Source organism: Sminthopsis crassicaudata, chromosome 3, assembly GCF_048593235.1.
Source record: "Sminthopsis crassicaudata isolate SCR6 chromosome 3, ASM4859323v1, whole genome shotgun sequence".
Classification (NCBI taxonomy): domain Eukaryota; kingdom Metazoa; phylum Chordata; class Mammalia; order Dasyuromorphia; family Dasyuridae; genus Sminthopsis; species Sminthopsis crassicaudata.
In genome coordinates this window covers 258,436,659-258,450,021 of record NC_133619.1, presented here as the reverse complement: position 1 = coordinate 258,450,021, position 13,363 = coordinate 258,436,659, and the positions used below count along the sequence as shown (strand labels likewise).

The following is a 13,363-nucleotide window of genomic DNA, read 5'->3' as shown; positions in this document are numbered from 1 at the left end:
TCTGGGATAAAGGAATGGATACAAGGAAAGATTTTAGTTGCATAAAATAATAATTGTTTAAAACCAACTTGAATACTAAAATTTATCTGAAATCTCATCGGTTTGGATATTCTTTCCAACATTATACATTTTAATGCATTCATGATTGTCCATACTGGGAAATTGTTGTTTATGGACTCACAATAATGGTAAAATATTGATTTTAGAATATATTAAACAAAATTTAAAATGCCAAAGAGAAGTACAGAATGTAACTAATCTTAACTTATATACTAAAGTATGAGAAAATGTGGCTAAACAATGATTTATTTGTCACAAGGATCCAAAAAAAATTTTTTGAGAATTTTTTTTTTTTTTGGAAAACTTTTTGATATCAGAGTTAAAGAATGCAGAAAATGAAATCTGTTAGTAAAGACCTAGATTATGCTCACCAGAAACCAAGTTAGCTCTAAAGATTAATGCAAGGAGTCTTCTCACAATTGTACATCTTAAGACACCTACAATTCTTATGAAAACTGGCCCTACTCTAGCCAATCAATTGTTTCCAGGTTCCTTTGATTATTTACAGACACTTGAGAAGAGTGGGACAATTTTTTTTTTTCTGAATTCAGGTAACTGTATCTGTTCACTCTCTGTATCCAAGCTTGAAGAGTCCCTAATATTTCCTCCAATTAAAAATTAGATTACCTAATGTTGTATTGTTTGATTTAAAGTATGGAAGTTTATATACCACTGTATTCAGAGTCCAGGACTAAGATGAGGAAGTCTGGTCCAGTTTCTTGGATAATTATCAAGTATTATTTTAATAAATTCAGAAGGTCAGACCTTTGTTCCCTCAGTGAATTCATCTTTTGTCTCCCAGAGTTTTGGCTGAGCCAGTAAATTTAGTAAATTAAGTTTGCCCTAGGGATTGGAGTGGTTCCACCCACTACACTTTCATCCAGAAATCTATTATCCTATGATAATCAGATCATGCAATGGGACACAGAACAGGTTTGATGAGGGTTGCTGTTTAGGGCCATGACATCATGGAAGTGATGTCATGACATAAAAGTGAATTGGATTTAAATGAGAGAAGACTGTGCAAAGTCACCTGTTTCACTTTCTCCTCATAGCCATTTAGGTCCAGTGTGAAAATATAGATCAGGATGACTGGAGATAACATTCTATTAACCAAGAAGCAAAAGCAGGTATTAGGACAGAGAAACGTCTAGAATAGATGAGAAAGGATTGTTTACTTCATAGTTTTATTTAAGTTCCATATTAGAATTTTCTTTATAAATTATAGCATTTCAAAATTTTGGTCTGTTGCATTTAACTCTTCAAAACAAACATCACATAGGCTGGAATTTTTTCCCATTTACCTTGAGAAACCTAATTGTTCACAGGCTATAAGTCCATATTGACCCTTCCAGTCATCCGAACACATAGTTCTCCACGCAGCAGCAACAAACACCTGAAGCACTGCGTTACGGCCACTCACACGGACTGGTAGAAGCATATGAAGAAAAATACGGTTAGCTGATGTAAAACTTTAGGATGATAGTAAAGATTTTATTATATAATATCATAATTTAAATAGTACTTTTATTTATCAAGTTAATCACAATTATTTCATTGTTTATATCTGTTTATTTTTACTAATTAGATGTCATTTATAATCCTGTTGTAATCCTCCCCTTCTCGTTGTTACAATTCATACTGATCCGTACTCCCATAGGATTTGTCTATATTACTTATATATACATATATATAAATACATATGTATTTATGCATATAAGTAGATATATATATATATATACATATATATATCCTCCTCAACTAAATTTTTTGTGGGATGAGAACAAAACTTTTTACAGATAAAAATAAAGGAGTAATTGAATTGGTTTTCTTTCACTCATAACACTAACAGTAATAAAGAAGAGTAAATCAAATTACCACATCTGTATTCATCCTCTCCATCTTTACAGTTATATACACCATCACACCTTTCTGTCAGTTCAATACACTGAAAAGATGATCTGCACCTGTATTTCCCAGAGCAATTGAAGTGTACTAAAGAAATTGAATTAAAAAAAAAAAAAAAAAAAAAAAACACAGAATGGAACAAGATTACAGATTTAAGTCCAAGGAAAACAAACCTCTGTGCTCAAAATACAACATACTTTGTGTTTAAAAAACAACAGGAAAGTTCTTGTTCAGACCTGGTTAAATTAATAATAAAAATTTGTTTAAAAAAAAAACTGTAATCTTTTTTGCTTTTCTATTTTTTTCTGGTTTCTTTCAGCTTCTATTTCTTAAGCCAAGAAAGATATAGCTTCCTCTCACTAAGTAGAAACTATCTGAAAACTTAATCTGAGAAGGGGAAATTCCAGAGCTTAAAAGCACTGGCTGGATGGAGTTTAGTGATGGAGTCCTAAACATTGTGTGTCCATTTATCCTATTCTTTCTTTTTGTTCCTTCCTTATTCTGATCAAAGAACAAATGAGTGGTGGTTCCAGAAGGTCTCCTGACACATTAGATTATTATTTCAGTAAACCCAGTTGATGAACAAATTGTTTTTGTGACAGCCTCTGAAACAATGAATTTTCACTAAAATTGCCTCTAACTTGTTTTTCAAATAGCAGAAATGTTTGATAAATGAATGAATGGAGTTCTTTGTATGGGGGGTATTCCAGCCAATATTGACACACCTGAAAATATTCGATTACAGTATCTCCCTTTGAATGTTTCTCACTGTTTCAATTTCCTTAGTGACGTAGCCCTATTTTTTGCCCACACTTTTCCTCAGAAAGAGTAGATTGACCTTACCAACAGGGCATTTGCTTCAACAATTAAGTGTATGTGGCAGCAAAACACTAATCTAAAAAGGAAGCTTGTGAACTTTTAAATGCGTTAATAATTATTTTTTAAACTATTAAAGAATAAATGGTACTCACTGCCCAGACCAATGGCCACTGCTATGATCAGTGCAATAATTCCAATGACGATGATTGGGAAAAACTTTAATGGAAGTAAAGAAAGGATCTGTGCAGCTAGTGCATCGGCATCTATAATTCAAATGGAAGAATGAGAATAATAGTCATAATTGAAATTTGATATTTACCTTCTAGCATCCTCTAAATCACTTCCTCTTCTATGCTGAGCCCTATTTAAGCCAATCTTCTGGTCATTTACAATGACACCCAAAACATATTCAAGAATGACCATAAAGTGAATTATCATTGTCAATAGTGATAAGCATTGAAGACAGATCTGTAATTCAATCTATCCATGTCTGGAATAAAAGGGAGGAGTAGGAGGTTAAAGGTAAGGATTTTGCTGACAAGAATGATGTACACTGAGACTCCAAATGTCTGAAGCTTTTAAGATATCTGTGGCTTTCTAAAATAGTGGTGAGTAGAAGAAAATGACAGAATAGATCAGTAAATTTCAAGTTTTTCAGGTCGCCCCCACAAAAAAAATAAAAAAAATTTTTAAAAAAGCACCTTTAACCTCCTACTTCTCCCCTTTATCCCAGACATGCATAGATTGAATTACAGCCTAAGGTGCTATTTTTTTTTTGGGGGGGGAGACCTGAAGAACTTGGAATTCACTGATCTATTCTGTCATTTTCTTCTATTCACCAGTATTTTAGAAAGCCACAGATATCTTAAAAGCTTCAGATACCTTAGGTGAACTTAGAGTGGTAAAAACAAATGAGCTGGGGCAGAACAGCGGGCCTCATACAGCAACCAGAGAAGACCTGTAAAAATATACCAGAATGGAGCTTTGTCCTTTGTGAAATGTAAATACCTCCAAATTAGTTCCATTGAAACAGCAAGTAGTAAGCCCTCTAGTTAGCTGAGCAGGGAGTCCTTGGCACAGGAATTTTCACCTCTTGGACAACATGAGTGCACAAGCAGTAAGGCAGGGATACTGATGCCTGGACACTTACAGGAGAGAAGTGTTTTTGGTTTTGATTCCAGAACAGATGGAAGAATTGAAGGAGAACCTGGAGCCAGAGGCACCATCCCCTACACCTCAAGATTAGGGATGATTACACTAACAGGTTTAAAAAAAAATAAGCAGGCAAAGAAGAAAGAACCCAACCATAGAAAATTACTATGAGAAAAGAGATCAAGGTTTTTCTTCAAAGGATGATATTGGAGGGGGAAAAAAGAAAAGTCTACCAACTAGAAAAGGAGAAGCAGAATATTAAGAAAGAAAATGACTCCATGAGAAATAGAATTGGGCAAAGACAAGCCAGCAAAGTTATATGAGACTAAAAAATAACTAAACAAAATAAAAAGAATAAAAAATATAGAAGAGAGTATAAGACATCTCATAAGAAAAACAGCAGATATGGGGAACAGATCAAAAAGAGAAAAGCTATGATCAAAAAAGAATCTTGATACAAAAACACAAGAAATAATTAAAGAAGATTGTCCTAAACTGTTAGAATAAGAGGGGAAAGTCGAAATAGGAAAAATCCACTGATTACTTTCTGGAAAGAGATCCTACAAGGTAAACCTACAGGAACATCATAGTCAAATTTTTAAAAAAACCCAGATCAAGGAGAAATTATTGTAAGCAGCAAAAAAAAATTCAAATATGATATAATTAGAACCACAAAAGATCTATGTTGAAGATATCCACTTCCATCCAATGCTGCAAAATTACCCATGCATATATCTTGTAAATGAAAAGCTATAATTAAAAAAATAAATAAAGTTTAAAAAAAAAAAAAAAGATGTGATATCTCTGACTGATGCTGACATGTCCCATAAACAATTCTGTACAGTGGGAGGTTTCATCAAAATTCTTCCTTTAAGTCCTGATCTAAAAGAGCAGAGTCTTTGATCATCTAATCCTATGTTCTTCAGGCTGCTTGTTACTTGATCTGCAGGCCCAGGCCCAGTAATCAATGCAGATGAAGATTGTCTTTGTCCCAACTCTCAAGACTCTCACTTAATTTCCATAAATTTTGGAGCTAAGCCCACTGAAAGAACCTGCATTTCTTAGGGGAATTTTTACTAAAACTAAATTTTACTGAATTTAGGGGAATTATTTAAATCCAGTTATGTATAAACTCATAGTGTATGGATCAATCTAGTAAACCAGGCAAAAATAACATTTTTTTTACAAAATTGATTTCCCATCTTTTGTTCCTCATATAGGCCAGCATCTGACCTTGGACCTTATTCACCATTACCTCTTCTGACTTAGTCAATATTATGTCATTATAGGGGTATGCATTAATGCCACTGGGAAGATCTATGCCCAAATTAATGTGGTACCATGAGGGAGAGTAGTTATCAATTGCTTTATTGTTAGTCCTTTTGTAGAAGGCACATCTAAAGTTTTCTCCAGAGGAAGATGTCCTTGCACTTTTCCCACCTATCAAGGTGATGGGCTCTGTGACTGCTCCTTCCATTGCTAAAATATTTATATTCACTGACTACAATCTTTCCAAAGCCAAAACTCTCCTGATCAATTTTCCCTAGTTAAATAGACCAAAATTGTGTAATTGTGTGTTAAGATATATAGCTAAAACCTAAAGCCATTTTTTATAAGACTCCACCCATAAGGAGAATTCTAATTTCCTCCAAGGTGTTCTGGTCCTAGAAGCTGTTGTAGCAGGCTGTTTGGAATGTGAGGTGTAGTGTCAATCTATCAAACTAATTTCCATTAGGAACTGAATCTTATTCCTTGCTGTACCCTATCAGGGAGTCAGCTTAAAGAGAAATTCATCTTTGTTGAGCAAGAGGCAAATATTTCATTATCCCAGTAAACTCAAAAGGGAAACAAAGGATGACCTCAGTCTGGAGACTTTAATTGATTTAGCTGACTCTTACAGTATGCTTCCAAAGAGCTCGCCAAGCTTATAAAACTCAGTCATAAAGAGAGTTTTAACAATGACTTCATCATTTCCTTAAGAATCGTTGCTCTAATAAATGATTCATTGTGTTTGAACTTAGTTCCTGCTTAGTTCCTTGATGCTGAAAGTCCACCTGCCCTCTACTCTCCCAGTGAAGGAAATCTTTCTCCTCTTAGGAACAGTAATAAAATAAAATTAGTGCTATTAATCACCAAAGGATATTTCCAAGTTTCTTCATTTTTTAGCTCTCAATCTCCTATCTCATAGGTCTGATTAAAGCAGGATATATGAGTTCTTGGCTGTGACTAGTAAGTGCACAGTACTCTAAAAGGAATTCTTTCAATTGCACTATCACCAGTTCTATGAGCTGCCCCTCAGCCTTCATTGCACATTGCTTGCCCTCTGTCTGAGTAAGAGCTTGCTTTCTAGTGGTTGAATGGATTAAGCTAGTTAACTTTCAGTCTGCTTTTTAAGGTTGCAGTTCAGTTTCTGCAAGTCAACAACAAGGACAGGATATTGGAATTGGCACTTTCTTTACCCTATCTAGCAGCCTCCACAGTACCCATGGATCAATTGCTCCATCTGAAAAGGTACCAGCTGCCTTTTCCACAAGGAGGTCTTCCCATGCATAATCAGAAGCACTTTATCACCAAATTTCACTTTGCTGGATTCAGTCATTTTATCACTCCACTGTCCAGATTTGTTTTGCTTTCCCCCTGTGTCAACCATGATATAAGACACAGAGGCCATTTTATTCCAGTCCTAAAGTATACAAATATTATGGGTAAGCCTAATGCCCATACTCTCTTACTTCAGGTTCAATGTTGGAATGAAATGAGGTACTAAGAGGTAATTAAAGAATTAGCTAAAAGAGATTTACTTAGCCTTCACATATCAAGGATATAGCATTTAACACAAATTCAGTGGTCACGCCTCCTCCTCCCCTCCCAACTCCTTTCTCCATTTATTCAGCAAGGGAGAGCATGGCAATCCATGTGTTATAAAGTGTCCTCCAAGTTGGAGGGGTGCTGACCCCATGTGAATGAGATCATTTCATGTCTTTGGGTGATTAGAAAACCCTATTCAACATAGCTAAGGGACCCCAGAAAGTTTCTACGAAGGTACAATTTAAGTCTTGTCCCATCCCATAGGGCTAATCAAATCCTGACTTCTCTTCTGAGGACTAAAGTCATGTTGAAAGAGAGGTAATATTTGCTGTATATTGTTCCTTTCACACACATATACATATATACTCATCATGGTATCTAACAGTGGAGCTAGCTACTTGCCAAGAAGGAAACATCCCAAGGATACATCACTTGGAAAGTTAGTTTGATAAAGTTTTAGGCATAAATGAGAAAGTATAGACATATTGACATGTATACATTTTCCAGGAGTGTGATCCCTGCTAATAGAGATGGGATATAGATATGGACTTAGGAACTCCATAAAAGAGACTGTTCAAAATCAGAGCTGAGTTGTAAAGAGATGCAGACCCTATTAACTCAGCTAAGCAAATCACCCTAAAGAGATGTTGTACCATTTGAAGAACTTTATGAAGTTTTCATATAGAGCAAAAAGTCACCATGGACCTGTTATGTTAGATTTTTTGTAGTCTTGGCCACAAATATTCCCTATATATATATATATATATATATATATATATATATATATATATATATATATATATACTTCATTATCATTACCCAAATAGTATTTGTTAATGGGATAATATTCTGAGGTTTGTAGAAATAACAATTTTATTTATTTTGTTTAATTTTTGAAATAACAAGCATTTACATTACAGTAGAATTTTAAAAGATGATTCCACATAAAACTACAAATCTATTATGCACAGCTTGCTATTCTTTTAAAATACATAACAAAGTTACTATTTGACATTTTTTTCCTTTTTTTCTTCTCTTGTTTTATTTTCACACAAAAACTTTTTACTTTAATGAAATCAAAATTACCCATTTTATACCTCTTTATGCTTATTCATAAATTGTCTGACTATTTAAAAGAAGTAATGTGTTCTACGTTCTTCAGATTTTCTAGTAATAATTCTCCTTATACCTAGAGCATGCGTCTATTTTGATTTTACTTTGGTAAATGATGTAAGATATTGGTCTATGCCCAGTTTCTGCCATACTGCTTTTCAGTTTTCCCAACATTTTTTTTTATCAAATGATGAATTTTTATATATCTGAAACTTAAGTCTTTATATTTGTCACTTTAAATTTGTCAAATACAAGTATTTGCTGCTGTAAGTTGTATGTCTATTTTGTTCCATTGATCTATCTACTTTCTATTTCTTAGCCAGTATCAAATAATTTTGATAATTACTAACTTAAGTTAACATCTGGTACTGCTAAACCTCCTTCCTTTACTTTTTTTTCATTAGTTCCTTTAATAGTCTTATTCTTCCAAGTGAATGTATAGTTCTGCCAAGTGAATTTTGTCATGATTTTTTTTTCTAATTCAGTAATTTATACAGGATGACATCAAAATTAGTTTAGGTAAAATTGTCATTTTTATTATATATTCCCTAACTACCCGTTAACAATGACTATTTCCCCAATTATTTAATTTTACTAGCTAAATTTACTACTATTTTAGTAGTAAATTTACTACTACATTTACTAGCTAAATTTACTACTATTTTAGTAGTAAATTTACTACTACATTTACTAGCATGAAAAAGGTTTGTTTGGGCTTTTTAATATTTTGTTTATATGGTTCTAGGTTTGTTTTAGCAGGTGTAGTCTCAGGTATTTTATGCTACCTAAAGTTATATTAAATGTGATATCTTACTATCTCTTCTTGCAAGATTTTGTTGTGATATATATGACTGCTAATAATTTATGTGGATTTATTTTATACATTTTTGCTAATTTGTTAAAATTGTTAATTATTTCAACTAACTTCCAACTAACTTTTCATCATATCATCTGCAAAAAGAGATAATTTCATTCCTTATTCTGATTTATTTTATTTCTTTTTCTTCTCTTATTGCCATTTCTAGGATTTCTAATACAATATTGAATAGTATTGGTGATAATGGACTGGTAACAATTGATGACACCTTGAATCTTACTACACCTCATCTTACTACAAAGGCTTTTAGCTTATCCTTATTACAAATAATGTTTGCTAATAGTTTTCAAGTGTTTTTAATAGAAATGAGTGTTCCACTTTATAAAAAGCTTTTTATGTATCTATTGCTATAATATGATTTTTAAACTTTTATTATTGATATAATGAATTATATGTTAATTCATCCCTGCATTCCTAGTATAAATCCCATTTTATCATACATTACTGTAATATTTTAGTAGTATTGTCACATCCATATTCATTATTGAAATTGGTCTATAATTTCCTTTGTTTTTATTCTTTCTGGTTTAGGTATCAGTATTATATTTGTTTCTTAACGTAGGATGCCTATTATTGCCTATTATTCCAAATAATATATTTAACATTGGAATTAGTTGATGTTTAAATGTTTCATAAAATTCACTTGTAAACACATGTTATCCTATTGCTTTTTTCTTAGGAAACACATTTGTGGCTTGTTCAATTTCTTTTTCTAAAATTGGTCTACATAGATACTTTTTTTTCTCTGCTAATCTAGGCAATTTACATTTTTGTAAATATTCTTCCATTTAACTTAAAGTGTTGAATTTATTGGCATATAATTAGGCAAAATAACTCCTTATGATTGAGCAGAATAACTCCTTATAATTGTATATATATAATTGTATAATTATAATTACAGCTACTGTTCTAACTATAGCATCTTAATAGGTGATCTCAGTGTGAAGCACACCAGTTGAGACCTATGAGATAAGGTAGTAGGAATGCTTGTATCCATTTGATTCACTAATTATCGTGTCTCTGAGAACTTGTCCTGCATGCCTAAGTGTTAAAATGTGAAAGTATCTCAGAGTGGGATGGGATGGGATAGGGGTGGTAAAGCAGTTAAGTGGTGCACCTCCCCTGATTTCAAATCCAGCCTCAGACACTTGCTAGCTGTGTCACCCTGGGCAATATCTCTCTTGGCTATCCATCAGCTTGGCTCAGCTACCCCAGGTTAGGGAGCCAGGTTAAAGAGAGCGACTGGCTGCAGGCAGTGGGCTTATAAAGGGCCTGTGAGGTCACACACAGAGCCAATCAGCGAGAGAGTTCACCCATTACGAAGCTATCTTAATATGGACAGGATCTCACCCACAGGGCAGTCCTATATCCACAGAGATTACTTTTGGGCCACTCAAATCTTCTGTTGCGCTGTGGCCGGTCATTTAAAGGGCCCTTACAATTCTCTTCTCTTATTTTGCGGGAAGCGCACATCTCATCAAGCTAAACTTTTAGCACCAGCTGTAGTTCACTTGATCCATGAGATGACAGTGTTATGCCCAAGGAGGTACAAAGCAGCAGATCAGTAAACAGAAGTATGACAATGAGAACTAGGCTCAACAGTGGCCCAAGTGTTCAACCCATTCATTAAAGTCATACTCAAGGGGATAATAAGCCAAAGAGGTTGGATGCCAATGAGGTAGGATGTCAACACTGAGGTGGGAAGTCAACAAGGTAAAACATCACAATTCTAGTTAACAATTAAATATCAATGAGGTATGTTGTTACAATTCTAGTTACATTTATCACAATTCTAGACCAATTCTAGTTTCTCACAATTCTCTATTGCACTTAACCAATTGCCTTCCCCCAAAAAAATATTTCAGAGATCCTACAATTGAATACCTTCATTTTGTAGCAGTGCCTAATTAGAAATAGATCTTACCATTTCTATGTCAAGAATAATTGCAGATCCAATTCACATATTTGCTTACCAGAACAAAACAATAAAAAGCACCTAAGTTTATATTATTTTTAAAAGGAGATAAAATTCAAAACATTTAAACATATTTCCAAATTTGTCATATGGTACAAGAAAAATTAATTCAAAAGGGAAAAAATGAGGAAAAAAAAAAGCAAACAAACAAACAACAAAAGTTTTTCAGTCTCCATTATTCTCTTGATGGATGCAGATGGCATTTTCCATCTCAAGACTACTGGAATTGCCTTGAATTACATTGTTGAAAAGAGCCAAGTCTATCACAATTGATCATCACATAATCCTACTGTTATTGTGTACAATATTGTTTTAGTTCTGCTCAGTTCACTCAGCATCAGTTCATATAAATATTTCTAGCCTTTTCAGAAATCAGCCTATTCAACATTTCTTACAGAATAATAGTATTCCATTTCATTCATATATCATATTTTATTCAGTCATTGACCAAATGATATGCATCCATTCAATTTCCAATTCCTAACCACCATAAAAAGTGGTGCTACAAACATTTTTGCACATGGGTGTCCTTTTCTCTCTTTTTAAAAATGTTTTTGGGATATTGACCAAACCTGAAATCTGAAAAGGGAAGAGGTACAGATCCTGAGACCATAGAAAATTTTCACTTAATGAAATCTCCAAAAATTATACTCAGTAAAGAAACAGATGACAAATATATCACAATGTCTCAAATAGAAAAGAAGTGGACATACATAGACTAGAATTTTGAATCACCTTTTTTGGTTTGACGTTATCAATCCAACTTGCAAACTAATTAGGATAAGCAGAGCAATTTAAAAAAAAACAAAAACAAAAACTTGTATCTACTATAACTAACATGAATGAATGCATTCGCCCATAAACTTTTGCAGGAAGAATAGAAATATTTAAGTATCAGCACATGACCATCTATGACATGGTCATTTTCATGGTAGAACCTATAAGATGAGAGGTGAAGAAATATTAATTCATTTAATTTGGTTTATTTCTCTTTACTCCCCTTAAAAGGAGTCAAACAGTTTCACAGGAGAAGAAAAAAAAAGATTCATTGAAGAACTAAAGAAAGGAACTATAAGATTTCAGCAATATTTTGTGGTACTTGAAGTAGAAAGTTGAATGCATATTTCCCAATTAAAGACCACAAAAAAAAAAAGAAGAAAAGCACAGCAAAAGTTCATCTATTAAAAGTAAAAGTCAGTAAGTTCAGACTGTACAAGGAGTCAAAGGAGCACAAAAACAAAATAATTCAGCATCAATCCAAAACTTGATTACAGAGGCTTAAGAACTAAAGAAAACAAAGATATTGCAAAGCAATTTGGAAAGCAATTTGAACTATACTCAAAAGGCCATAAAACTGTGCATGCACTTTGATTCAGCAGTGCCACTGCTGTGTCTGCATTCCAAAAATATCATAAAAGAAAGGAAAGGACATCCATGTGCAAAAATGTTTGTAGTACCTTATTTTATGGAGGCTAGGAATTGGAAATTGAATGGATGCATATCAGCTGGGGAATGACTAAAAAAGTAATGGTATGTGAATGAAATGGAATACTATTTGCTCTATAAGAAATTATGAACAAGCTGATTTCCAAAAAGACTAGAAAGACTTATATGAACTGATCCTAAGTGAAGTGGGCAGAACTAAGACAATATTGTATACAGTAGCAATAGGATTATGTAATGATCAATTGTGATAGACTTGGCTCTTTTTAACAATGCAGAGATTCAAAGCAATTCCAACAGACTTGGGATGGAAAATGCCATCTGCATCCAGAGAGAGAACAATGAAGACTGAATGTGGATTAAAGCATAATATTTTCAACTTTTGTTGTTTGCTTGCTTTTTTTCCCTTTGTCATGTTTTTTTTTTTTCCTTTTTGAACTGGTTTTTCTTGCACCACATGAAAAATATGGAAATATGCTTAAAAGAATTGAGCATATTTAACCTGTATCAAATTGCCTTCTCTCTTAAGGAGGGGGAAGGTTAAAAAAAAAAGAAGGGAGAAAAATTTGAAACACAAAGTTTTACAAAAATGAATGTTGAAAAACTATCTATACATGTATTTGGCAAAAGAATATATTATTTTAAAAAATAAATAAACAAATAAATCAAAAAATCTGGAAAGACTTATATGAACTGATGCTGAGTGAGTAAATAAAACCAAGAAAACACTGTATGTACATAATAACAGCAAAATTGTATGATAATCAACTATGATAGACTTAGCAAAACAATGATATAAGACAATTCCAATAGATTTTGGATGTCATCCACACCCAAAGAAAGAATTATGATGATTGAATGTAAATCAAAACATACTATTTTCACCTTGTTGTTTTTGTGTGGTTTTTCCCCTTTTGTTCTAATTTTTGCCCAAAATATAGCATTACTAGGTCTATATCACAAAGAGATCATAAAAAGGGGGAAAGGATCCACATGTACAAAAAGGTCTATAGGAGCTCTTTGTGGTATAAAGAATTTTAAAGAATTGAAAATTGAGGAAATGTCCTTCAATTGAAAAATGGCCGAACAAATTGTGATATATGATGTAATAGAATTCTATTGTTCTATAAGAAATGATGAACAAACAGACTTCAGAAAAATTGGACTTACATGAATTGATGCTGAATGAAGTGAGCTAAATCAGGAGT

General features: G+C 33.1%; 1 protein-coding gene across 1 annotated transcript in view; it reads right to left on the bottom strand.

The window, feature by feature from the left end:
- TMPRSS3 (transmembrane serine protease 3) overlaps positions 1–1,429 on the bottom strand; it is a 41,257-nt gene extending 39,828 nt beyond the window's left edge. Inside the window, exon 1 of the mRNA XM_074297331.1 lies at positions 1,365–1,429. Coding sequence (XP_074153432.1) covers positions 1,365–1,429 — 65 coding nt within the window. The remainder of the gene's footprint in view (positions 1–1,364) is intronic.
- Positions 1,430–13,363: the final 11,934 nt, after the last annotated feature.